This window comes from Furipterus horrens, unplaced genomic scaffold, assembly GCF_987537825.1.
Source record: "Furipterus horrens unplaced genomic scaffold, mFurHor1.1.pri manual_scaffold_1, whole genome shotgun sequence".
In the NCBI taxonomy this organism is placed as follows: Eukaryota; Metazoa; Chordata; class Mammalia; order Chiroptera; family Furipteridae; genus Furipterus; species Furipterus horrens.
In genome coordinates, this window is record NW_028327171.1 from 41,383,840 (window position 1) to 41,411,646 (window position 27,807).

The 27,807-nt window shown below is 40.5% G+C and overlaps 1 protein-coding gene and 1 non-coding gene across 2 annotated transcripts in view; one reads left to right on the top strand and one right to left on the bottom strand.

The window, feature by feature from the left end:
- The window catches only part of USP13 (ubiquitin specific peptidase 13), a 117,544-nt gene that overhangs the window by 12,280 nt on the left and 77,457 nt on the right, over nucleotides 1-27,807 (top strand). Inside the window, exons 2-4 of the mRNA XM_090274231.1 lie at nucleotides 10,017-10,142; nucleotides 18,193-18,253; nucleotides 25,770-25,891. Of these exons, the coding sequence (XP_090130357.1) occupies nucleotides 10,017-10,142; nucleotides 18,193-18,253; nucleotides 25,770-25,891 (309 nt within the window). The remainder of the gene's footprint in view (nucleotides 1-10,016; nucleotides 10,143-18,192; nucleotides 18,254-25,769; nucleotides 25,892-27,807) is intronic.
- LOC150020932 (small nucleolar RNA SNORA81) lies at nucleotides 6,703-6,877 on the bottom strand. Its single transcript, XR_016513606.1, has one exon. It is a non-coding gene; the product is annotated as a small nucleolar RNA SNORA81 (small nucleolar RNA).

Here is a 27,807-nt window from a genome sequence, read left to right on the forward strand (position 1 = left end):
TAGAGAGAGGGGAAGGGAGGAAGAAAAAGAGGGAGAGAAACAGTGATGTGCAAGACACATCAATCAGTTGCCTCTCACATGCCCACACCCGGGGACTGGGTCCACAACCCAGGCATATGCCCCCTGGGAATCAAACCAGCAACCTTTTGGTTCACAGGCCGCTACTCAGTCCACTGAGCCACACCAGCCAGGGCACGTTTGGGGCTGTTATTCATACTCAAGTTCAGCTTCATCTGATGGGCTTTCATGGGGTAGCCTGGAAAACTACATCCTCATGTATAATGCAGTTTATCTGGAGACATGCATCCTGAAGAAAACCGTCTCTTTTGGAAAATAGTGAGACATGACTGTGACAGGTTTTTACCTGCGACAACATGGTTCCACATTTTCTTTTTTTGGATGTAAGCTGGGAACAACTTGGGTGTATTATGGCTTCACTGTAGCTCTGTGGCAGACGCTCATCTCTGTGTCTTCCTCCGCTGACGATTTTTCACTTGCCATGTGTGCCATGAGCATTAGAGGTTCTGCTCTTTGTGCCCTGCCTGAACCCTTCCTTCCCCACTATCTGGGGGACAGCGTCCTCATTATTCTGAATACCCAGAGCAATGATTTGGCTTTATACTTAGGAAAAAAGTTAAACGATGCCTCAGAGGGACAGTGCATTTATATTGTATCAAACCTCGCTGTTGGGACCCTGCCTTGAGCCCTGCAGCTCTAAGGGGTAGGAGTCTTCTGCACAGAGGAAAACCTCCGAGATGGAGCAAGCTGGAAGACCATTACTGTGTTACTATTTCTATTTTTTTCTTTACACATCACAGCCACTGTATGATTTATGTGTTCAACAGAGGCCTACCCTTTCTTGAGATGATAGGCATTTGCTCTTTTCTAGTTAGCTTCTATATAGACAAGTTTATTTCAGTGGATTTGCCATTGAAACCAAAATTTTTGATTTTGCCAATATTGTCTCTAGTAGTTCTTTTCTACTGGTCAACTGCTGAGTCTTTCCTTGAACTGCAGCCTATTTTGGACAGTGCTTTCTCCTGTAATTCCCTTTCTCTGGGTTGGATCTGGGTTCCACTTGATCTGGAACCTGTTTTACTTTCTTATTGCACATTTGTTTCCCATCTGCATGTACTTGATTTTGCATGTGAAAACCGTTGTCTGTTTGTTTTGCTCCAGAAGCCAGAATAGACTGGGGAGCTGTACATCGAAATATTTATATCTACCATTCAGATATGGAAGTTCCCGAGAGGCTGAATTAATAGGCAGATGGTTGCTTCATGAAGGCGAGGACTGAGCTGAGAGTGGTGGACAGTCTTGTGAAGTAATGAGTCAAAACAGTTAGCAATTGCCCTCGACTCAGCCCTTTTCCACACACCCCGATATCTAATCCATCTTCTAGGCTTCTGGACTCTATCCTAAAATTGTATCCTGAATCCGCCCAAGTCTCCCCATCTCTGCTAAGAGCCCCCTTCCCTCCTCCTCCTGCCACCTCCCTCAGGCTAAGCCACGAGGTTGCCTTATTTTAGACAAGGGCTGTCTAAAGAACTTTCTGTGATGATGGGATTGTGCTGTACCTGTATGTCCAGTGTGGTAACCCCTAGCCACGTGTGGCCATTGAGCTGTTGGAAATGTGTCCAGTGTGATTGAGAAACTGAATTTTTAATTTAACCTAATTTAAATTAACTTAGATTTAAATATTCCTATGTGGCCAGTGGCTACTGTATTGGACAGCACTAGAATATATAATAGCCTTGTAACCATACATTCTCTTGACCTTCCCCACCCCATAGTTCTCACCTGGTAGCCAGAGTGAGCTTTTAAAAATGGAGATCAGATTGTGGTACTTCCCACTTTAAAGCCTCCAGTGTCTTTGTATCCCACTGAGAGTGAACTCCAGCTTTTTTCATGTTGCGGAGGTCACCTCTGCTGGCCTCTGTGGACCTCTCCTCCTCATCTCCTGCTACCTCTGCCCCTCATGCGACTCTAGCATCCTGACTTCCTCTCTGGTTTTTGAGGATGTAGCCAAGCTTTCTCTGGATTTCTGGCCTTTGCACATGCTTTTTCATCTAACCAGGTGCTCTTCCCACTTGGCTCACCTGGCCCTCTCATCCTTGAGCTGTCCCCTCGCCCCCTGACCCCCATGCCCTGAGCTGTACAATGGCCTCAACCCTATTGTCTCTCCAGACTCCCTGGGCTTCTCTGTCACTCTTATCACTGCTGGAAATTGTCTTTTCTATGTCTTGTTTTCTGTCTCTCCTTACCAGGATGCTAATGTCATCAGGGCACCCAATGTCATCAGGGCACCAGCCTTGCTTGTCTCTCTCTCTGCTGAATAAACTCAAGCCCGTACCCCCACCAACGTCTCTTGCCCCCAGAGAAGACATCACAGCCTCATTGTCTTTCGCAGTTTCTTTTCCAGACTCCACACAGTCCATCTCCCTTCTGTAAGCTTGGATGGCACCCAGCTGGGGAACCGTGTCCTTGATTTGTTCCATTTCTCTGTTGTAATCACATTCTAGTCTGCCTCCCTGAGATTAAAGTCCTCATCTCCTTTCTTTTACTTGTGTGTTCACGAATTTCCTTGGCTGCACATTTCGAATTAATCTCTTAGTTATTTCAGACTGTACTTTCACTTTGAGAAACGACTATGCAGTGCCTTAAAGCTGTAAGTTATCTTGCAAAAGCCCAAGAAGAGCTTTGGTGAAGAAAAGGTCACATTTGAATGATTGCCTGTTCTATTCCATATGCATATATTTGTTTCTAAATACATTCAGTTAAGGAAAATTTTGTTGTCCTGGAAGAAAAATTAGAACACACCCAAAGACAACATGAAGAAAAAAATCCCACATTATTTCCCCATGCAGAGATGACATCATGCCATTAAGCGTGTACATGTCCCATAGATTATATCATGCACACAGTTTTGTCATCTGCTTTCTTCACTCAGAAATATCTATCAATAAATACTCATCACAGGTCCATTTTAAGTGGCCCAAGAGTATTACATTTCATGGATACGCCATAAATTACTACACTGATCTGTTGTTGGGCATTCAGGTTATTTCCTTTCACTATCACAAGCATCTAATTTAGTTAACTTATTTTCTTTTTCTTTTTAAAATCAGCATTGTAGATAATACCGCAGTCTTGTCCCTTTTGTCTCCCTTTTGCAGAAATGTGTGAGGCACAGCCTTGCAGGGGGTTAGTATGTAATTTGTCCTGTACGAGGCTTTCTCGTGACTCCATCTACCTACGTCATGTTTCTCTTTGCGGCGATGACCGCTTGTTTTCCACACTGTTCTGTAGTTCTAAAAACAAGTGTTACGCAGCGACTCTGTTTCCTGAGCGTGTAGCTCACACATGCTCACTCTCCCTTCCTGACTTCAGCAGAGGCTGGTCTCCAAGAATACACCGTGGTAAACAAAGTTCTCTGAACATCTACTGATTGACAATGTGGTGTATTTTTATTTAAAATGACTGCTCACTGGCTACTCTGAAACATGTGTAACCTTGACCTTTATATTTGCCACTGTTTTAATGTTCTTTTAGGTGGCAGTCAGTACAATAAAAGGTGACTCCTTCCTTGATGTTACTTCTGAATAGTAGTTAGGGTACTACATTGTAAAGTAATAAACAAATGGCTATGGACATATCGTATCTATATTTAAATGCATTGAAGAGTGGGTAAACAATGCATAGGCTTCTCGAATGCTGCCTCTCTCTCTTATGGTTTGATCATGAGTGGGAGAGGTTTTCAAAGCGAATCATTATAAAGCCTTAGAGAAATTCTGAGTGGTATTTTTTGAATTCCTTGTGATATCAGGTTTCTAAATCAAGCCTTGCATCTTGATCAAGTTTCTGTTTAGCGCATGATGAAAATGATAATTAGAATCTTATTTAGCTAAGAACACACAGAGAGGTACACACTTTGGCCATTCTGGGATGGGTGTTCTCTGAAAGTAGGAGCCATATACAGGGCCAAGGTGGGATGGGTGCGGAGATGGCGGCCACTGCCCCGAAGAGCTGTGGGAGGCTGGCTTGGTTGCAGAAGGTAGGAGAGCTGGGACAGTGGGTTCAAGTGTCCAGGCTGCTAAGAGTATGACTTTATCCAAACAAACCAGAAAAGCTAGTATTTCTGCTGGTGCCTCAGGCTCTGTTCTGTGCATGGCCATCAGTTTTCTTTTGATCTTCATTATCGAGTTATGCCAAAGACTTGAAATGGAGCCCGTGCTAAGAACTATTTTAAAAAGGGGCACTGAGGATGAGTTTGAGAGATTAAACTATGTAACAGAATGACAGACAAATGACACAAAACTTGCCCTTCATTCCGTGAATGTTTGTTCAGTCCTGCTCTGTACCAGATACTGTTTTGGGAATTCAGTAATGCATGTGATACAATTTCCCAGCTCTCAAGGAGCGACTGTGTAGCTCACCTTCTGAATCTACTGGCACTAAATGAAGGAAGCTTGGGTTTCTCACAGCTACAGATTTCAAATAGCAGGATCTGACAGTTGTGAAATGAAAGTGGGTTTGGGGTTAAGGACTGTCAGCACAGGTGGATGAGCAGGGAGATGAGGGAACTGGTCTTGGGCAGAGGCTGGCAGGAGGAGAGATGGACAGGCATGAGAACTGGGGAGCAGCTACAGTTGGGCAGGCATTGATATGGGTAGCGGGTTTTTTTTTTCTCTTCAGATTTTATTTATTTATTTTAGAGAGAGGGAAAGAGAGGGAGAAAGAGAGGAGAGAATCATCAAGGTGTGGTTGCTTCTCGCGCGGCCCCAGTTGGGGACCTAGCTTGGAACCCAGGCACGTGCCCTGACTGGGAATCGGACTGATGACCCTTTGGTTCACAGGCCAGCGCTCAATGCACTGAGCCACACCAGCTAGGGTGGGTAGCTGGTTTTGATGGCACTCCTCTGAAGGCTTGAGGCCTGGTCTGGTGCCCCCTAAGGTCCTTGAAGTGATGCTTTCCTGAGAGGGAGACACTCTTAGGACTGGGCAGTTCACCCAGCTCTAGACCAGTGCTTCTCCAAGTGTAGCCTACTGACTGGTGCCAAGAGATAGGTACAAACACTGAGAGTAAGTGTTTAGAAATTTCTATAGCAGCTTGACTTTGCAGTCACATCCAAGTGCATGAACAGTGGATTGGTTTGTTTGAACAGGATGTAGACCTATTTGGGTTTTGTGGGACTTACATGTGTAAGTTCATGTCTGGCTGGGGCTGGGAACTAGTCCTGTGCACAGGGACCACATCTCTTTCCCTAATGAATAGAAACAAAACAAAAGAAAACAACCTCGTCCTTTATGACATTAGTTTGAGAAACACCTTTCTGGACCAAACATGGAGGTAATGGGAGGTGAGGCTGTGGACCCCAAAGTCAAGGACTTAAGTAAATCTGAAACATTTATTACATTCCACTTTCCTTTCAGGTCTCCGTCAAGATACAGACACACCTCACCTTCCCTTCTTGTCATCAGCATGTGTTCTTTCTTCATGAACATTATTTTTTTATGCACATTGTATGCAATTTTATGCATATGTTCTATACACATTACACACAATTCATAAATTTGTCATTTTAAATAATGGTAAAGTATTTTGTTGTGTTTATATGCCACAGGTTCTTAGCTTCTCTATTTGGGACCATTGCTACCTTTTCCTGTTATAGACAGTGCATCTGCGAGTATTTTTGAACTTATTTTTTTTTCTATTTCTTTTGGGTTCCTGGAGTCTGTATCCAAAGGAGAAGTTCTGTGTCAAAGGTCACAGTTTTAATGCTCTATAGAAAGAAAGAACTAATTTATATTGTGGGACTCGATATATAGACTTTCTCTGTGGCTCCAGGCTGTGCAATTATACTTTTTTTTGCTAGTTTAGTAGGCCTATATACTCACCTTCAGATTGTTGTAATGGGCTTACTTTAGGAGGTGAGGATGTGCCGAATTGATTTTAATGTTTTCTCACATTTAAAACTAAGTAATCTTAAAAAGACTCCTACCAAGTTGAAACTGGATATTGACATCCTGTATGTAATTTTATCAGCTTTACATAGAAGGCATGTAAGCTTTTCTTCATTATCCTTCACATCTTCACCCATTCTGTTATTGTTGGTTTTCTCACTGTCTCATTATATTTTGTGGTGTAAAACTTGTTCATTAGTGTTTATATATTTATACTCAACTACACCATCTCTTTTGTGATTTTGTATTTTCTTGGCCAGAAGTTATTTTCCCTTTCTCTAGTGGGATAAATATGCTGTTCTGCTCTTTTCTAGTTTAAAAATGCCATCTCTTGGATCTCTCTGGACCTTGTTACAGTGTTTGGTATATGGTGTGGATCTAGGTTAATTGTCCTCTATACTGAAGTCTGACTGGACCAGTAACTTTTATTAGTGAATTCCCCCTTATTTTTGTGATTCTTGTGGCTTGACATATTAAGAGTTTTTGATGTATGGAATGAATATAGTTTTGGAATCTCCATTGTTATACTACCATTTATTTCAAAAGTTAACGCAATATATATGAATTTCATTTGTAATCTATTTTAATAAAGCACCCTACCACCATGACTTAAAAAAATATCATTTTATATTCTTTCCTCTTATTCTTCAAGTTTCATTTCACTGTCAGTTGATACTGTTCTCTAAATCTGCCTGGTTTTTAAAATAAAAACTGTTTAATTTTTATTTTCTTCTACAGAGTTATTGCACCAAGTCTTAAGACAAAGGACATTGGACATTAAGAAAGAATTCTACCTGGGCTTTACAATCTAGTGCAGTTACTTTTTTCTTGTGTGTGCTCTGCTAGTGTTATTACAAAAACCAAGCTGTGATCCTTTTTTCTGCAGGTTTAGCACAGCGCTTCCACAGAAGGTCCTGCCTGATTTCTGGCTGCACTTTTGGTCACATGAAACCAAGTGCCTTTTGGTGCTTTCTGAAGCAGTGATTTTCGTGGGGTTGTGGCTGGTTAATAGAGAGGATAAGACGGAGAGTTCGAAAGTCTTACGAGTCAATCAGCTTATCTCTGATCCCAGGCTATAAACCCTTCTCTGTGCTTTGGGAGAGATATGTCAGCATAGACTTGTCACCACGAGTGAAAGAAGCTGTATACATGGCATGGAGTATTGACTGTGTATGTGACAAAAATTGCCTTGTGGGACCAATATTTAGACATTAATAAAGCAAGAGGGGAGAAACTAGATAATTAGATTGGGGTGTTGTTCTCTATGAGGTAGCTTTGAAAGTGTTTTCTGTCTCAGTGTATCCTGAATTTGTAGAATTACTGGCAAGTTCCCTGGGTGGTATCCCCATCTCGAAGCTGCTAGCAGAGGGGCGTATGTGGCTTCAGCGGTCAACCCGAGCGTCTGATGGATGAGGCCTGTGTCGAGTCCTTCCCTGTGTGGCGCCGTCTGTCTCTGAGGGCCATAGTATTTTTTGTTCGATTATGGACTTTGTGACAATATCGAGGGACTCTGGAAACTGAGAATGAATGTTTAGCATATTAAATTTTTATCGAATTCCCTAATGAAATTAGCAAAGACTTCATGATTATTTTAGAGATTTTATACTCTTGCATTATATAGCTAGTCTACACTTAAACATTTTTCTTTTTCTGCTTGATAATTTCTTGGTTTCTTATGAGTTGCCTAATGTATTTTTCTGACAGATTAGTATTTGTTACCCCTAGCCTGTGTGGCTGTCGGACTCACTTTTTCCTTCTATCTGCTTGTTTCCTCCCTTATGAAATAATTGAAATAATAGGAGATGCATGTAATACACAGAACTTTTAGCTTTCAACAAATAATTACCAATATTTTTAATTATAGCACAAAATGTGTTTCATCTTCTTTGAACTTCATGAAACCCTGTGAGGTGGGAATTATTGGAATAGCCATGTTTACAGAGGTAGATACTGAAGCTCAGAGACTGTATAACAACCTGCCTTAGGCTACAAGTTAATTAGCAGTTCAGGATCTCTGGTTGCAAATCTCATGCTTTCTCCAGTATATCTTCTGGTTTTCATTCTTTTGGGAGGAATTCCATTTTATTGGAAGAGAATGGAAGTGGTTTTGTTTTTTTTTTAAATCACAATATGTGGTGCTGAATTTAATGGGCTTACTGAATAACTGACCATTATAATGATGCAGTACTTTTTTTCTTAAGGATTATGACTATGCAAAAGAACATGTTTATTTAAAAATATTTTGAAAATATTTACCTAATTAATCAAGTATATATAATGGGAAGAGCTTTTCTGATTTTATTCAGATAATCTCATTTAAGGGAAAAATTTATCCAGAAGCACAAGCTGTAGAATTCTGAGTTTTGTAGATGCTATTTTGTAGTCAAGTTTTGAAAATTTTATTTGAAAGTATTTGTTGCCAGGATATAAAACCGAAATAGATTTTTGTCTATTAACCTGTATCCCATGACTTGCTAACCTCATGCATTAGTTTTACTCGTTGTTATTTTTAATAGTTTGTAGATTCCTTAATATTTTCCATATAAACTATAATGTCATCAGGAAATTGAGACCATTCTTCCTCTGGCATCTTTATTCCTTTTTCTCCCCTTGACTTTAGCAATGTATATGCTACAATAATAGACACATGTTTGCACTAGTGCTGTTATAATGTTTTCATTGTGATAAGACTCCTTTATGTCTGTTTTATAAACCGTAGATTCAGTGTTGGACAGTTTTATTAAAAAGTAAAAAAAACCCAACATTCGAGTTATTAGAACTTTAAAAATTATTTTTTTATATTTTGATAATGAGCATAGTGTATGTATGGAAATTTTAAAGGAGGGATAACCGGGGACGGAAGGAGGCTTGACGTGGGGTGCTGAACACACAATGCGATATACAGCTGATGTGTTACAGAACTGTCCATCTGAAACTATATAATTTTATTAACCACTGTAACCCCAATAAATTCAATAAAAATTAAAAAAAATGCAATGTAAGACATTTTGATAAGTGTTTGTTGGCAATTCTGACAAGTTTTTAAGAACTAAAAAAAATTGCAGTGGTGAGACAAACAGGATCTTAATAAAAATCCACTCCACTGAGGCAACAGGGCTAATTTTAGATGCTAAGTTTACAGAGAAGCATGTTAAGCAGAGTGAGAGAAAAGTAAAGATGAGATTGGGATAGAAATAAAGTATCGAAAATGCAAACAATATTTTTGACTGCTCATGGTAGCAATATGTCTATAATTAAATAATATTTGAAATATTGCATAGAGGAGTTAAAACAGAAAGAGATTCAAATTTAACTCTGATACTTCCAAGCTGTGTGAACATGGGCATATGATATCCCTTGGTTAAAAAACAACAACTGTAAAATGGAAATAATAATAAGCAGCTTGCAGTAGTGTTTGGATCAGAAATAATATATGTAAATCACCTGGCACATATCAGGCATGCAATAATATGAACTGATAGCTATGATTATTATAGGGCTCCATCTTTAACATTTACATATTAAATTATTATTTATGTATTAAATTGTTATAACTTGTTAATGGGTACTATCAAATATCATGTGTCATCAAAGGAAGGGAACAATATCTTTGAAGAACCCTGTCCTGCTAACAGAGTATAAACACTTCTTGTTCCTAGAGACTTGCAGTGATAACTGAGGAAGTAACAATGATAAACCACTGCAGTTTGAGGGTGGTCAGATCACTTGCCAACTTCCTTCTGTCCCTTATTGTCATTTACGCCCGTGTGGAGAGTCAGACAGCCATGCTTGCTTCCCAGGACCTTTGAGGATCTCACTGCTATTACACTATGCTCGGTTGTCCAAGAGCACCCAGAACCCAGGGTTGGGGCGGGCGCTGCCACTGTGGATGTCTGTGGAGTCCCTGGGGGGTCACGGCAGGTGACTGTGACAGTCAGGTGGCCTTTGCTAGGCTTTGTCTTCATCATTCGCCTTCTTTCCCCTGCCCTTCCTCTGTATTTAGACTGCTTGGTGAAGTGTCCTTGGCTAATGTTATAACCTCTTTCTTCTAGAATTCTGAAGGTGGACTCTATGTATGCATGAATACATTTTTGGCCTTTGGAAGGGAACACGTTGAGAGACATTTTCGAAAAACTGGACAGAGAGTGTACATGCACCTGAAAAGACATGTGCGAGAGGTGAGAGATGCACTTTTGGAGAACTACCTTAATGTCTTAACTTGTAACATTGTCTTAGTGTGTTTATCTCATGGAGATTTTACTGTACCCAGGTAACTCCTGATTCTTTGTGAGGATGGGAAACAAAAATGGGACTGTTTGTAGAAATTCACAGAGTCCCCCAAATCTTACCTTAATCAGTTTTATTTTTCTTTTCCTCTGAACCTCTGCTTTGAATTAAGAAGATAGGAGTTGACTGATATAAAAATATTTAAGTAAAAAAGTACAAAAAAGTACAGAAAATAATACTAGAGACACTCATGGATCCAAAATCAGAAATAAAAACAATTTGGATATATTTGCTTCAGATTTTCTTTTTTCAGCAAGGGAAAGAACTTTCTTAAAAGTTGAAGTTGCTTTTGTTTCCCTCACTCCCAGAAGTAATCATAGCTGTGAAGTTGTTTCTCATTCCTATGCATGCCATTATATTTTATTTATATATAAGTATTCATCAATATAATGATTGTGTGTTTTAAAGATACAGATAAATACTATCACCTGTGACTCTGTGTAAGACTTTCCCTTTCAACATTGTTTTGAAATCTATTCGTGTTGTGATGCAACTTAATTCATCATTTTAATAGTTGTTTGATATTCTACCTTGTCATTTATTATTCTATTCTATTGATGAACATTTAGACTGTTTCTGTTTTTTTTTGCTTCTATTAACAGTGTAACAGTCAACAGTTTTACCCTTTTATCCTGGGGTACATGTGCAAGTTTTTGTAGGAAATATATGTAGAAGTGGCAGTGCTGGCATGTGGGTGTGTTTATCCTAATTTTTACTAGATATTGACAAATTTTCCCCAGACTGGTTGCACCAATTTATACTCTTTATCTGCAGCGAACTCCTTGTTTTGCACAGCCTCACTAATGCTTGGTCAGACTTTTGATTTTGCCAATCTAATGGTTGTGAAGTAGCATCAAAATATTTGGCATTTCCTTCTGTGAGAGTTGAAACTCTTTATATATGTTTATTGGCCATTCTGTTTTTTCTTCTCTGAGTTGCCTATTTACATTTTTGGCCTATTTCTCAATGCATTTTTCTTTCTGTTAAAAGTTTTATTTAGTTCTTTACACATTCTGGATATAAAAAATTTTAGCTTTGTTTATGAATTATTTTGCAGAAGTTTTGAATTTTGATGTACTAAACTTTTCTTTTATAAATTGTGCTTTTTGTATCATGTCTAAGAAATTATTTTCTAACTTAAGGTCATAAAGATATTTCTTCTGATGCTTTAATTTATTTAGACGTGCACATGTGTGTATGCACATGTGTGTGTTTTTAACATTTTAGGTCTTTAATTCATCTATAACTTATTTTTACATTTCTATGAAGTGTGGGAATCTACATTTTATTTTCCATATTGATAACCAATTTTCCCACCATTACTAGAGTTGTGCGGTCTTTCCCAATAATTTGTATCTGGTAGCGAAAGCAATTTTTCCATGTTAATTTTTTCCCAGAACTCTCCTGAGTTTAGACATTTGTTTTTCTATATGGATTTTGGAATCAGTTCATCTAGTTTAAAAAATCCTGTTGAGATTTTGATTGTGATCATACTTAATCTGTTGATTAATCTGTTTACATCATGTGTAAGTTTCATGAGGGCAGGTACTTTTGTCTGTTTTGTTCATTTCTGTGTCCTCAGCACTTAACAATGCCCACACAGCACATAGTAGGTGCTTCATAAATATTTAATGAATGACTATTAAACATGCCATACCTTTCTATTTAATCAGGGCTCTTTTATGTCTTTCAACAATATTTTCTAATTTTCAGTAACGGAGCTTATATTTTGCTAGCTTTTTTAAAGGTACTCTGTAATTTTTGTAACTATTATAACTGCTATCTTTTATTTCTTATGTATTTTAACTGGTGTTTGGGGATATTACCAGTTTTCAAATGTTGATTTTATGTTTATTAACACTTCAACTTTCACTGTAGTTCTAATAGTTTGTAGACTATCTTGGAGCTTCAAAATCAGCAATTTTCAACCTGTTTCATCTCATGACACACATAAACTAATTGCTAAATGCAGCACACCAAGAAATACATTATATTTTTTGCTAATCTTACAAAAAATAAGTATAATTTTTATTTATTCACACTGGATGGCTATGGCTGTGTTGACTGTTGTCATTATTTTTCTTTGACAATCTAAGGGAAAAGAAGAGGTCAGTGCCCCTGCCTAACTAGTCAGGTATTGTATGTTTTAAAAATTCTTGCAGCACTCCAGTTGAAAATCGCTGTTCTAAATCATCAATGCTGATTTGAAATTCATCTACTCTCTCACCCTAGCCCACTTAGTCTGTCCTCTGTTTAAATTTTGAAGAGTGAGGAGAGGTCCCAAATTAGACAGTAGGGAGGACAGGGTGGAGAGGAGGAAGAAAGGCCAGGAGGTCAGATGAGCGATAAACTCAGTGATTAGCTTTAAAGTAATCTAATATTGATTGGCCTCATGTTATATGATTTACATTCACTACTCTTGTTAGTTGGGACACAGCAATTCTTGTGAAGTCCACTTTGTCCCACGTATTTCTTAGTATAATGTGATGGAAAATTTATAAAACTGGGGGGTGGAGGGGAATGAAACAGGCCCAGAGACTTGAAATAACTTGCTCACTGTTACAAAGTTAGTGGCAGAATTGTAGCATGCTCGTAATCTTGTACAGTTAGCTCTGCCTCTGAAATTTTAAGTTAAATATTTCACTATTAACCCTCTCTTGGTCTAGCTCTTTCCCTCATTTATTCTGATTTCAACGTGGTGGTCTCCCACTTTGACACCTTCAGGCCTGTGGCTGGTCCGGGCAGCCACTTCCCCTGTTTAGTTAGCCTGCTTATCAATCAGGATCCATGACTTGAAACATTCTCTTATCACTGCTACCCTCAGTGACCCTTATCTCCTTGTCTTGCCCCGTTAACTGTCCTTGGAACTCCAACCGGTGGTGGTTCCATTGGTAGCATTCTCTGCGTTTACATGCACACCGCTAGGAATCCGCGCTGCCACGGGGTCTGGGCCCATGTCGTGTTCCCAGCACTCCCCCTCTGCTGGGCCCTGTCACTGCCCAGCAAACCCAGTGTACTCTCTTCTGTGCCGAACTTCGGATGCTTCCCTCCCTCCTGATTCTCAGAAAACAATTTGCCTTGTAGTTTTCAGAGGAAACAGGGATCCCTAAACAGAAACTCCCCAAATTCCCTTCGTGCTTCCTGGGAACTCATGTGCCTCCTGGGAACTCATGTGCCTCCAGTTCCTCCATCTCATCAGAGAACTGGATTCCCTCTGTCCTCCTGGTGCGGCTCCTCCTACCTCGGGAAACCTGCTCCTTCCTGAAATCCGCTCCCTCTGAGATGCCCGATGGCTCCCTCTTCTGGCTTTTTTCTCTCACCTTAAAAAGAAACATATCCCAAAATTGTCCCTCTAATGTGTCCTTTTTAGTCATCCCATCCTTTGCTGAAAGCTTCTTTAAAAACTTTTCTGTTCTCATCATCTCTACTACACCTGTCTTTGAGTTCACCGTTGCCATCTGATCGGTCTCCTGTTAATCCATTACAGCCGCCATGTTGTCAGGGACCTCTTCATTGTCATGCTTGGTGGATACGTTTTAGCCCTGATTTTGCTTTACTTTTTGAATATTTGAACTTGTTTTCCTCTTGGAACTGCTCTTCCCCTGCTTTCTTGGGTACCACTCTTTCCTGGCTTTTCTCCCGCTCTTTAGGCTGCCCTCTCTTGCCTTCTTTCTTCAGTGTCACTTTCTTCACTTAGCCCTTAGGCATCAGCATCGCCTAGGAGTTCTGTTTGACCCTCCTGTCTTTTCTTTTCTCTGAAAGCCGCTCTTCCTCATAACTGTTGTGCACGTTTTTGCTTAACCACTATCTCTGAGCTGATGACTTTCACATCAGCACCCTTCTAGAGCCGGAGATCTGACTCAGACCTGGCTTTTTTTTACTCAAAACATCTCATAGGTACTATAAACTCAATGTGCCCAGACTGGATGAGTTATCTATCCATTTTCTCAAAGAACAACGAGTTGTTCTTTGTCTTGAATTCTGGAGATCTAGACGTCCTTTGGATCCTGCTTTCATTCCATGACGAGTTGGTGACCAAGTCTTGTCTGGGGCTCCTAAATAGCTCTAAAGTCCACCCTGTCTCCCTGCATCCCCATTCTTCTTGTCTGAGTGTTCATCAGCCCTTAAAAGGACACGTGCTATAGCTTCCTGACTGGTCTCCTTCCTTCAGACTTGCTGCCTTCAGTTTACCCAGTCTGCATGCTGTGCCCAGAGTCAACTTTCCAAATGCTTCTATCTGGGCATCTGTGACTTAAATCTCTGCTGTCTTTTGCTTTGTTGCAGGAGGAAGTTTAAACTCTTTTGCTCATGATTACAAGGCCCTCCATGATCTGGCCCATGTAGCCTTTTTAACCCTCAATTTTACTGCACCAGCTCTACACATTGCAAACCACTTCTCTTTTTTTGGAACACACTGATTTCATGCCTTTGTCCAGGTGTTTTTTGTTTGTTTGTCCGTGATGCATTACTTCTGCCCCCACCCCTCTTTGATCTGTTGCATTCCCTGTGGTGAGCATGTCCATCTCTCTGCTCACCATCCATCATCCATCCAGCAAATACTTGCTGACCAGCTGCTATATGCCAGACCTGCTGTTCTTCTTAGTAGATCATGGCTGGCCACATACCCCACCTCCCAAAGAACTGTCATTTCCTCCTTATGATGTTACTGAAGTTGGTAAGTCTGAGGGAAAGATGCCGTAGACTTCTCTAGAGAGATTTCAAGTGACCTCCAGGGCTGTTAAGTGGGCGTACAGTGCAGGTTTATTTTATCCCTTTTTGAGGCACATAAGTGGAGGGGAGAGGAACAGAGGCTCTGAGACCAGTGTGAAGAGGGATTCCAAGAGAGTTACATGAGTTTGGCATTCATGTTTGGAGAGGCAGGTTTCTGAGCTGAAGTGTTCAACAATTTTCACGTTCCTAAGATGTGAACTATAAACTTGTAGTAGAAGCTGTGTAACGTAATGTGAGAATCACACAGATGAGTCAGCCTTCAATGCCAGATGGTAAAATGTGGTAAAGGAGACTTAGAGCGGGTAAGAGCACAGAATACAGGAGCAGCAGGACCTTGGTGCAGCCAAAACGTGACCACGGAAGAGGGTGTCAGGCTTGACCCGCACCTGCTGTGTGTCGGAGACGTGCTCTTTTTTTGTTGGCTGGGAGGGCATTCAATGTGGAGATATTGTTCTGGCCATTGGAAACAAAAATTTTTATAATCCTATTTGAGAGTAAAGTGTATTGTGTGAGTCTCTGAGGGTAACAAGTGACCACTTTTGCATGAACACTTGATGGGTGTTTATTTATTTTATTTTTTTAAGTATATTTAATTGATTATGTTGTTACGGTAGCTTTACTTTTTTCCCCTTCGCTCTCCTCTGTCCAGTACCCCCCTTTCCCTCCAGCAATCCCACCCCCCTTAGTTCATGTCCATGGGTCCTGCATATACGTTCTTTGGTTTCATCTTTTCCTATATTATTCTAAACTTCCCCCTGTTTATTATGTATTTACCAATTATGCTTCTTAGTCCCTGCACCATTTCCCCATTTCTCCCCCTCCCCCCTCCCAGCTGATAATCCTCCGAATGATCCCCATACCTATGATTCTGTTCCTATTCTGGTTTGCTTAGTTGGGTTTTGTTCTTATTTTTTAGATTCAGTTGTTGATAGTTGTGAGTTTGTTGTCATTACAATGTTCATAATTTGAACATTAAACTTTTTCTTAAGTAAGTCTCTTTGACATTTCATATAATAATGGCTTGGTGATGATGCACTCTTTCAGCTTTACCTTGTTTGGGAAGCACTTCATCTGCCCTTCCATTCTAACTGGTAGCTTTGCTGCGTAGAGTAATCTTGGTTGTAAGTCCTTGCTTTTCATCACCTTGAATACTTCCTGCCAGTCCCTTCTTGCCTGCAAAGTTTCTTTTGAGAAATCAACTGATAGTCTTATAGGCACCCCTTTGTAGGTAACTCTCTGCTTTTCTCTTGCTACTTTTAAGATTCTCTCTTTATCTTTAACCTTTGGCATTTTAATTATGATGTGTCTTGGTGTGGTCCTTTTTGGGTTTAGCTTGTTTGGGACTCTCTGTGCTTCCTGGACTTGTATGTCTATTCCTTCATCAAATATGGGGAGATTTCCTTCATTATTTTTTCACATAAGCTTTCAATTTCTTGCTCTTCCTCGTCTCCTTCTGGCACCCCTATGGTTTGGATGTTGGTATGTTTAAAGTTGTCCCAGAGGCTCCTAAGCCTCTCCTCATTTTTTTCAATTCTTGTTTCCTCATTCTGTACTGGTTGACTTGTTTTCCCCCTTATGTTCCAAATCATTGATTTGAACCCCAGTTTCCTTCCCTTCACCATTGGTTTTGTGTGGATTTTCCTTTGTTTCATTTAGCATACACTTCACTTCTTTCCTTATTCGTTTGCCATACATAAGCATATCTGTCAAGCCTGTGAGCATCTTTATCACCAGTGTTTTGAATTCTGCATCTGTTAGGTTGGCTATCTCCTTGTTTGTTAGGTTGGCTATCTCCTCATTGCTTAGTTCTCTCACTGGAACCTTGACCCCTTCCCCCATTTGGGCCATACTTCTCTGTCTCCTCATCTTGACAGGCTCCTGTGTTTGTTTGCCTCTGTATCTTAGGTAGAGCTGTCGCTCCTGCTACGTTGTAAGGGGCAGAGCCTTAGGTTTTCTTGTCAGTGTAGGGCGACCTGTTTCACCACCACGTTGTGGTGCTTTATCTGGGGGAGGTGTCTGAGAGGGAACAATGTCACTTGCTCAGCACTCACCCCCTTTCCAGGCACTTCTCCCACTTTTTATGGGACTGGCACCTGTCTAGTGGTTGCCCTGGCTGCTGTTCCCAGAGTGAGTGGGTCTGCGGATGTTCTAGGACTGTGGGGCCCTTTAAACAAGTGGACTCTGCTGAGACCGGCAGTTTCTTCCTCTGCCCCAACTCCCACTGGTTTGCACAATCAGAAGCAATGAGGCTTTATTTTCCCCAGCTCTGGGACCATGAACGGCATGGTCTGGTCTGGTGCTGGGAGTGCTCCCTAGGTGTCCCTTCTGACTTTTTAAAACGTGTGACTGTGCTTTCTGGCAGCCTGCTGCTGCCGCTGCCACTGCTGCTGCTGCTGCTGCCACCACACCGGCGTCCTCTCCACCCTGGCTCCGCCCCTCCTACCTCTCTGGATGAGTATTTCTTCTTTATATCTTTGTTTGTTGGACTTCCATGCAGCTTGATGTTCTGGAACTTCTGGTTGTCTCTAGTTTTGAGGTAGTTATATTCCTTTTTAGTTGTGGAGGGAGATGCAGCCTGTCTGTCTAGGCCTCCATCTTGGCTGGAAGTTGATGGGTATTTATTTCATTCTGCCAGGCATTCCTGTGACAGGTAGAAAATGCATGAGGCTTAGGGTGGCAACAGAGCCAGCCATTGAGTGGTGCTCCAGAAATGTTTAGAGGGGGTAGACTGATGTCTAATACAACCAGAATATCAGTAACTATGTATTAATATTTATTAAATCTTTCAACAGTAATTGTTGGGCATGCCCAGGCCCAAACACTGGTGACCTAGCAGATAGCAGGGGCCACTCTCCTTCCAGAGTAGCTGCATCTCTGGGCGTGGACTCCAGCCTCTTGGGGGAATGTGCTGATTTAAAGTTGAAGCATCTACTCGTGCTTCATTTTGATGTCTGGTCCCACTTCCCTTTCCAGAGGACTTTCTTTATAACTTGGTGAAAATAATCAGGTGGAACAATAGGATTGCCCTTCACTTACCTCCAGTGACCTGGGTCAAGTTCTTGTTTATCCTCAAATTTCTAATCCAGGTTGAATATTTCCTCTGGACTTTTATAGAAACTGGTAACCTCTGAGATTTATCTCCCACCCCCCCAATCGTCTGATCATCTGTTCCATGGGATGTATTTTAACAATTCCTTGTTTTCTTTTCAGAAGGTAAAAGGAGCATCTGGTGGAGCTTTACCAAAAAGGAGAAATTCCAAGATTTTTTTAGGTAATGTACCCAGTTATCAATAGCATGCCCAGATTTTGTGTGTGTGTGTGTGTGTGTGTGTGTGCGCGCGCGTGCATGCTTGATTTGGAGTAGTAGGTTGTTTATTGCTCTACAAGTTAAGGATGAGTGGAACCAATTTAACTTGTGATGCTCTGACTCCATTTCATGTTTACCTCGTGGGGAAGGATGTTAGCACTTAGTTGCATTAGTGTTTTGAAACAACACAGTGACAGGAGAGTGTGATTCTGCTTCTGGTCTCTTCTTCCATGGCTTTTAAAGAAAAGCCAGTTTCATGTTTGTTTGTCTTTTTAAAATATTAGCCAAACTACCTACTTTATTTGCGTTTCACCGTTTTTCCACTAATGTCCTTTTATGTTTCAGAATCCCATGTTGCATTCAGTTTCATGTTTCCTTCATCCTGACTAATCTGGGAGAGGTCCTCACTCTCTTTTTGCCTTTAATAATTGTGACATTTTTGAAGGGTAGTGACCAGTTACTTTGTAGAATGTACCTCAGTTTGGGTTTGGTTGATGTTTCCTCGTTGTTAAGTCTGAGATTATGCCTTTTTGACAAGAATACCAGAGTGATGTGTGGCCTCTGCATAACACCAGGGGCACGTGATGCTGTGTCTTCATACTGGTGATGGGGAAGGGTGTCTGCTGGGTTTCTCCACTGTGGAGTTATAGTGTAATTAATAAATGTGTGGGAGTGATATTTTGAGACTCTGCTAATATCTTGTTTCTCCTCAAGGTTTTGCCCACTAATTGTGTCATCCATCAGTGGACCTTGCTGTGGTGTTTGACTAAGAGTGATTTTCTGTCTCCTTCATTCAGAAGAGCTAGTTTTGCCTGTGCAAATGAGTACTGGTTTCTAATATCATGTTATCATGATTGTGTGTCATACTAAGCTTCTGATATGGTTTTCCCAGGAGAAAAGGTAGTTTGCTAATGTTTAACCAAGCAAGTTTAAATCCCTAAATGCCTGGGATTATTGTTTGAAAGGAATTTCAGAATTGTTTACCTATTACAATTTCATTTTGGTAAAGAAATTTGAAGACACACATATATACATGTATATGTATATACATGTTGTTCTTATGGAAAATAATATAATAATAATACAAGAATAAACTTTTGTATACTCACAACTGTCAACCTACTTTTGCCCCACTTGTATATGTAAATATTGATATTTGTGTATGTGCATGCATATCTATATATGCAGGTACATACATGCACATTTATACACACATGTATGCATATATGACTGAGAGTTTGGAAGAGTCTGACAGAATATACTCCAAATTGTTAAAAGTAGCTCTTTCCTGGTGGTGGGATTCAAGTGATTTTTATTTTCTTCTTTTTGCTTATCTGTTTTTAATTTTTCCATAACAAATGTATGTTACTGTTATAATAAAAAGACTTATTTATTATTTGAAAAGTAAAGCCATTGAAAACTGTCATAGAGCTGGTTTTCCTTCCTGCTTTGATTCTCCGTCTTGTGATTTAACTTCGTTTCTTTTGCTCAGAAGACTTTGGGGTTTGATTTCTTTAGTGATCATTTTGGTGGTAGATGATCATGTCAAGTAACTGTGTTAAAAAAATTAACCCAAAGGTAAGCACTGAGGTTTTGTGCTTTATTCTGTGTGGACCCCATTCATTGTTCCTGGGGAGCAATAACCCACCCGCTCTTTTTGGCGGGACTCTTCTACAGATTGCTCTGTGTGTTTGCAACATACCATATCTCAGGAGACACAAGATATGCCTAAATCACAGCCCAGCAAAAATGCCCTCTTTGGACTGTACCAGTTGTTTCAAAAGTTAAGTTTAAACCTCATTAGCACTCTGGGGCTCGCCCCAGGCCATTTCTCTCTACTATGTCCTCGGGCTACGTCATTCCCATAAGAATCTGGTTTTGTAAGCCCTCATTTATAGCTTTCTCAACGGAGGCTGCATATCTTCAGTAGCAGGTGCTTTTCTCTAGTCAACCTGATCACAACTCTGTGTTCAAGTAGGTGTGGCCTGTAAATGAACTGCAGTGAAGGAATGTATCAAGATTACACGTGGCTTATGTAACAGAAAACTTAAAACTGTTGGTAAGTTTAAACAAGATAGTTGTTTATTTCTCTCTCATGTAGAGGATGTGTGGAAGCCACAAGTCCAGGCTGGTGTGACAGCCTCATGTTCTTTTAGAGTCTAGAGTCTTCCCATGCTTCTGATTCACCCTCCATCCTGGCCTGTGAGTTCCAACTTCATGGTCCAAAATGGCTGCTGGAACTCCAGCCATCACACCTGCATCTGGAAAGCAAGAACGATGAAGGGGGAATGACAAAAATCTAATCTCCTAGAAGAGTTGCTTATTTTTTGTCAGCCTTCTCACAGATCTTCAATCAGCACTTCAGTTTATACCTCGCTGGTCAGAACTTGGACACATGGCCACACCAGGTGCCGCACAGGAGATTGGAAAGTCAAGTCTGTTAACTGGCTTCATTAAATAAAGCCTATTACTATACAAGAAAGGGGAATGGATACCAGGAGGGAGCTCATAGTGTCCGCCAAAGATTCCTTCCCTAAAAGGGACATTGGGGTTGTCTCTTCATGGAGAGGAAGAGAATCAGAACTCTCTTGCAGTCTCTCTTGTTTCTCTGAATAGAAAGTACTTTCCCACTGCTATTGAAGTGCAGTTATGATGCCCCTGCTCCTTCTCAAAATGCATATAGATGACTACTGCTTTCTCCTGGTGAGAGGCTTTTTTCCACATTCACTTGATGACTAGTGAATAATTCCTTTTCCTTTGGTTTAGCAGTCACATTAAAACCATTGACTCACTCAGTTATGACCTTCAATACTGATTTTATAAGGGAAACCGAGGCCATTAGCTGGTGCTCGATGGCTTACCCCAGGTCTCCTGAGCACCATCCTGCCCTCAACAGTCAAGTCACTCTTCCGATTATGTTGATATTCATCAAGTGAAATCACAGCTAAGGATCCATCCCTCAGCTCTGGTTTTTGCTGGTGTGTGTGTGTGTGTGTGTGTGTGTGTGTGTGTATACAAGTTTTACCAACAATGACAACTGTGGGTAACTTTTGAATCATTTACATTTTATACTTCTTTTTGCATTTAGGATTTTAAAAATATTTCTGAATGTATAATACATGGAGAAAGCTTAAAATTGCCAAGTTGTAAGAGGCTCTATAATGAAGAGTATATTTCTTTCTCTCACTGCTGTGTCTTTCAGCTCCTTGGTTGGTCTCCCCAGAGACAAACAGTATTTTCTCTTTGTATATCCTCATATATCGTGTGTATTCTTCCAGTGATAGTCTATACATATACCAGGCTCTTAGACTTTTTCCTGTAGGCAGCAGTGAGCCTTTTAACCCTTTGGTCCCCAAGCTGTGCTCTGAGGCACGCGAGGGTGCTGCAACAGACTCACAGGTGTACCCTGGGATATTTTAACTCTTCGAGGGAACACAGTGATGCTTGAACATTGCACGAACCATTAGCTCATGTAGTTTCACTATTAGAGTATCCAGTGTTCTTTTCAATGACTTCATCTCTTTGTGAAGCTGGTTTTTGGTGGTTTCTATGGTAAAAGGCAAGTGCCATGTGAAAATAAATGTGGAATGGGAAAGAGGGAGGCATTGTCCAGTCTGATTCAAAAAGAAGTTGTGTAGTGCCAACAGGTGCACTCATCCCTGAGTAAGGAATTGTGGTTATTTAAAAATGACACAGAAAATTTTGTCCTTTCAATTTATGTGTATTATTTTTTCAAATGGTTACTAAGTACTTAGAACATAAGTACTTGTTAAGTTGTTTGGAACTGACTACTAACTAAATAACAGAACTATGAGGCCTTTTTCTTTCTTTTTTTTTTTTTTGACTTCCTGCTGCTGTGTAAATATTGCTGGGATGCTGTGAACTGAGAAAGTCTGGGTAGCTCTGTGTTAATGTTTCAAGTGAGAAAGGGACACTATTATAGAAAAATAACACAACAATATGACAGATTGTGAATTTTAGAAATAAGCTGATGTAATACTTATTGTTTTATGAGACAGAAGGAGAGGAGTGGATGTAAGGGAGTCTAGGATCTTTAAAGAAATACTCAGAACTCAGCATGTGATTCTGGCCTAATATCATATATTTTTTACAATAAAGCTACACATGTGTATAGATATAGAAATAATTGTCAATGCATTTCATAAAAATACCAACTCTTTGGTATGTCATAAAAAATGTTAAGTATTTTATTTTTATTAAGTACCCCATCTCCCAACATTCATAAATAGAAGTGAATGGGTTCGATTCTTCTGTGCCTGAGCTGGAACTTCAAAGAGCTACCTCACCGTCAGAGACCTTACATTTCCATTTTGGGGGGCTTTAGACCTGGCATTTCTTCTTGAGGAGAAACAGGTTGTACAAGAGATCATTTGGGGAAAGTTCCAGGAATGGGCCTGTATGGAAAACTCACCTGTGCCTGTCATGACCAGGGAGTTCCATTTTGCCTTTCCTTCTGAAGCAGCTCACAGAAGAGGGTCTGCGCTCACGGACTTTCCCCCGTACCTTCTGATGAGGGTAAATGGTCGGTGAGACTTCACAGCCCTGCAGCAAACAGATCAAAGTCAGCGTGCTCAGGCGGAGAGAAAGCCGAGCTGGGCTCAGAGCCCTGGTTTTCCAGAGGGATCCGGTCCTCTCTGTGCTGCGCCATAGCTCCTGCCCGCTACTTCCTGGAAGTGGGTGTGACCTCAGCCACTTCTCCCAGGGATCTGAGAGGATCATTAAAGTAGAGTTTGGGAAGCGGTATTTTTTTTAAATGTTTTTTTTAAACTTAGAAAAAGAGCAGAAATTACCAGTTAGTAGTCATGATGGGAAGTGATTGCTGGGAGAAGTTGGAGGTCCCAGTCCTACTGGCCCCTAGGGCAAGCTTACTCTGTAGGTTTCTCAACTAGATGTTTTTGGGGTGGTGAGACTCTAATTTGAAAAATGTGGAAATTATAGGTTTATCCTTAGGATTGTGGGGTCGTATATATTGAGGAGAAACCTTACTTAGATTTGTCCCTTAAAATCAGAATCAGTGTTGCTTTTTTTGAAACACGTATGAGTTACCCATTAAAAACATACAAAAAAACCCCCAGACCATAGCACCCCTTTTGATGCTCTTGCTTTGCTGTTGTCCTTAGACTGGTGGGTTTTTAACTTCTTAGTCTTCTCTTGCAGACGTTTACTGAGTGTGTGGTGCATGCCGGGCACTGTGCAGGGGCTGGGGGTGTGGCAGGTGAATACGACCTGGTTCCTGCTCTTACAGCTTAGTCTGGAAGCATTCCCAGTTCTTCCCTTTTCCACATTCAGATCGCATGGCCAGTCCCCATGTGATATTGTGGTCTTCCTAAAACTTTTTCCAGGATCACTTTGGAGCTGGGTGGCCAAAAGAAAGGGAAGGCACTTTTGATTGTGTTGCCAAGAGGAGTGTGGAGAAGGTGTGATGGTGATGATGAAGGTGATGGCAGCTACTATCTGTGAAGCCTCTGAGACCTGCCAGGTCCTATGCTCGGTGGCTTAAACCCTTACCTTGTTCAGTCCTCTCAAAGTCCTGTGGAGTAGATAATATCCTTAGATTACTCATGAGGAAAATGAACTTGGGAAGAACTTGCCCAGCATTACATAGCTAGTGAATGTCAGAGGGGAATTTTCTTGGACTTAGTTTATCATTGTTTTTGGCCAGGTAAGATTTGAATTAGCATTAAGTGAGCATGTTTTCTGTGGAAAAGAGATACCCACATAATATGTTATATAAGCTGAATCTATATATAACAACAAAAGATTGTACTCTGGTTACTTAAAATTATTATAAACAATCCAATAAAGAAAAATTTAAGAATAGAGAAAAGTTCACCCACTCACTATTTTCATTTTTTCAGATTTCCTTCCAGTTCTTGTCTGTGAGCATAACTTCAACAAAGTTGTCTTTACAGTGAAAATGATTTTGTATCTTGAGCATTGGCATAACACAAACATTTTCCTGTTTCTACCTATTATAAATATCATTTGAATAATAGTCTGTTGGGTTGAACACCATCCTCATTGAAAGTTTAGGCTTTCATTTTTTTATTATAGATATTGGAGCATTCAAGTTTTTATAACATAAAATGTCTATCTTTGAATCAGTTCCTTGAATTAAATGCCCTTCCTAAACTCTTAGAGTCTTCCTCAACATTGTTTTTGTGAAACAGACCTCTTATGGCTATCTGACAACTTTTTTTCTCTCTATTTTGGCATTTCTGAATTCTGTCATTTAGGATCTTTCATTAAAATGTCCAGATAGTGTTTTAGCTGTATTTCATGTTCTGCTTAAAACAGCTCTCCCTGTGAGAATTCACGAGCAGAGCTGTACACAAAAAGATACTAGGTTTCTGGTTGGTTGGAGGCAAACAACAAGGTAATGACAGAATCCAGATCCTTTGATACTCAGCTGGCTGCTTTAATCTAGTAAAATACCTTTCTCCTCTCTGCAGAGCCCATGTCTGTGTACCTGTTTATGTGTGGGTCTGTGTGTGTGTGTGAGTGGAATGTGGCTCAGCAGCTCTTTGTCACCATAGTTCCAAACATCTAAATATACAAACATGATCTGGGATGCTGGCATCATGTGAACACGAGGCTGAAGTGTCCATGTAAATATAGTGACAAGACATTTCCTCGAGCCTCCCCCTAACCTTTACCAGAGATTAGCCAAGCACAGAGGCGATGCTTTGATACAATGGTCTAGAGGACCTCATTTTTCTTACTGAAAATACGTCACAGCCTGAGGGCAGCAGGACTATTTATATTATGGAGTGGCCCCCTCTGGTGAACTGTGCAATATGTCAGCAACTCTCAGAGGGGGAGAGAGAGAAAGAAGGAAGTTGAGATTTTATTTTTCAATTATAACTACTATTACTGATGACTTATTCTGTGCCAGGTCTCTTGTCTACTATTTATTCCCTATATAAAGTGTGTGAAATAAGTGTTATTATCTGAATTCTACAAATGAGGAAACTAAGCCTTAGAGAGTTTGTGACTTGCTCAACGTAACATTAATTTTTGGAGCCAGAATTGAACCTAGGTTTATCTATTCTGACACCCATGTACTTTCTTCCATGTGACAGTGTTGGGAAAAACTCTCCAACTCATTCTTGTGAAGTCAGGAGCCAGGCACCCAACAAATCCTAATGAACAGTCTAATCCTTTAAACATCTTTTAAGAATTGAATATCTACATATGTTGAACTGTAAAGCTGTATGATACGACTCAGTCTTCTTTATACGTCTGTCACTTATACTTAAGTGTTCATAACTGAAGACAGACGAGAAGGCCTTTTACTCCTGGCTTGGGGCACATGGATGGTCGTGTCAGAGGAGGGAGTTGTCAATGTCATGCCCTTGGTCTGTCTTCCCTGCGGACGTCTGGCTTTCCCAGTGAGTGCTGCCTTAGTGTGGAATGTTCTTTCTTCACATCTTGTTCTTTGTTTTTGTTTTCTCCTCAGATCTAGATACTGATGACGAGTTAAATAGCGACGATTATGAATATGAAGATGAAGCCAAACTTGTTATATTCCCAGACCACTATGAAATAGCACTACCAAATATTGAGGAGTTACCTGCCCTGGTCAGTGAGTGTGCGCGGCTGCTAGCTAGATGTGCGTGACTCTCTGGGTCAGCTGTGTGTGTGTGCATGCATGTGTGGTGTGTGTGCACTTGGGGGTGGGGAAGGCGGGTTGAATGAGAGAAGAATGAGCATGAACAGAAGCATAAAAAGGCGTTCAGGGTTCCAATTTAGGAGCTTGGGCCAAATACCCTCTGCTGCTTGTTACTCCCTGTGGTGTTTGGGCTTTGGGCTCCCTGGGCTGGCCTCCTCCACATGGGCTGGCTTCTTGCTGCCTGTGACTCACAGTTTGTTGCTTAGATTTTTCAAACCGTGCCCCCAAGATGTGTGTGCAGGGGCTGTGGCAGAGGGTCTGTCTTCTGATCAGGGGAACGACTATACTTTTATCTCATCTGCATGTTGCCTTTCCATGTACGATTTTGTTTGGGTTAAAATAAAAGAGGTCCACGACTGAAACAACAGCAGTGCTGTGATAAAGATAACGCAATATTTACATGTCACAGTTCTGCAGGAGCTTGTGGTAATGAGAACCTACTTTTCAGGTTTGTTCTTCACAAGGACGGAGATTACTTTCTAGGTTTTAGAATTTAGATTTAGTGGTGAGTTTTTCTCTCCTCCTTTCCCTTTTTTTTTTTGTGGCATGACTTTCATCTTCCTGAGCAACTTAAAGCTGTCGTGGTGGTGGTCATGGTGGTGGCAGGGAGCAGCCAGCTTCTGCTTTACTTTGGGTCTTGAATCCTGGAAGTGGGCACAGAGTTCCTGCGGGATCCCTAACCATTTTCCTGTTCTTTCCTCATTTCCTGTATTGTCTCTGCCACTGCATCCTTCTTCCTTTTGTTCTCTTTCTTTCCCTCTTTTCCGCTGTGTATACGCCCTGAGTTCTCGGATAGCAGCGGGGTCAGGCGTCAGTGTCAATTTGAGTGTAGACATGCCAGTTTATTTTTCCCCTTCTCAAACTCTGCCAGAGCCAAAGCCAGGTCTTTAGGTCCCATTGTCTTCAGAATTTCGAGTGACCTTGTCTACAGCCACCTGCTCGCTTGCCCCTGCCAAGAGGAGACTTTTGTGCTTGAGGTTCCCGTGTCCTTAGGAGCCAGATTTCCACCATTCAACTGGTTTTGCCCCTGACTTACTTTATACCTAAATATGTGATCATAGAAATGAAAATTTTCTTTATGGAGGTATTGTAGCTGTTTCCTCTAATGATTAGATGTAACATGTTCTTTTTAGTAATAAGTACACACCTTGAGCAAGGCATACAGAATTAAATTACCTCTGCTTTTTCTGATTCCCTGCCTTGACTCATGTGGTTGTTACCAAGGATAAAACATATCAGGGGACAAAACAGTCTTGCCTCGTCCCACTACCTGACATTGCATACTAAAGCTTTTATCTTTGTAATACTGAGAGTTGTTATGGCTGTTGTCTAATGTCACTGTATGTGTGCTGTCAGAGAAGAAGCACATTGTGAATAAAGGTCATGAGAAATGCCTTTTCTCCTATTCACTTATGAAGGAAAAGTCTTTATGTGAAAAAATTAATAAAAAATGTCTTCGCATACTTTAAATTATTCTTATATTCAGAGCATAATTTGAAGTATGAATACTTTTATTTAAAAGTACAGTGACATAGAAATCTGAATTCAGCAATATGTATCATAATTTTTAGTACAGTCTTTTAGAATAAAGTAATACTTTTAAGAATTAAAAAAGAAGAGAGAATTACTTGGAAGGGGAGATTGAAGGAAAAGCCTAGATTTATCTGGTAGGATTTATACTACATTTTCTTTTCATGCTTTTGTGTATTTTGGTGTTGAATAGTTTTCTTTTAAAGCTTTTAAATAACAAAAGTTCTTGAGCTCAAAATCACCCAACCAGGTCACTCTTCCATCATTTCTTGAGCTTCTTAGCATTGGGAAATTT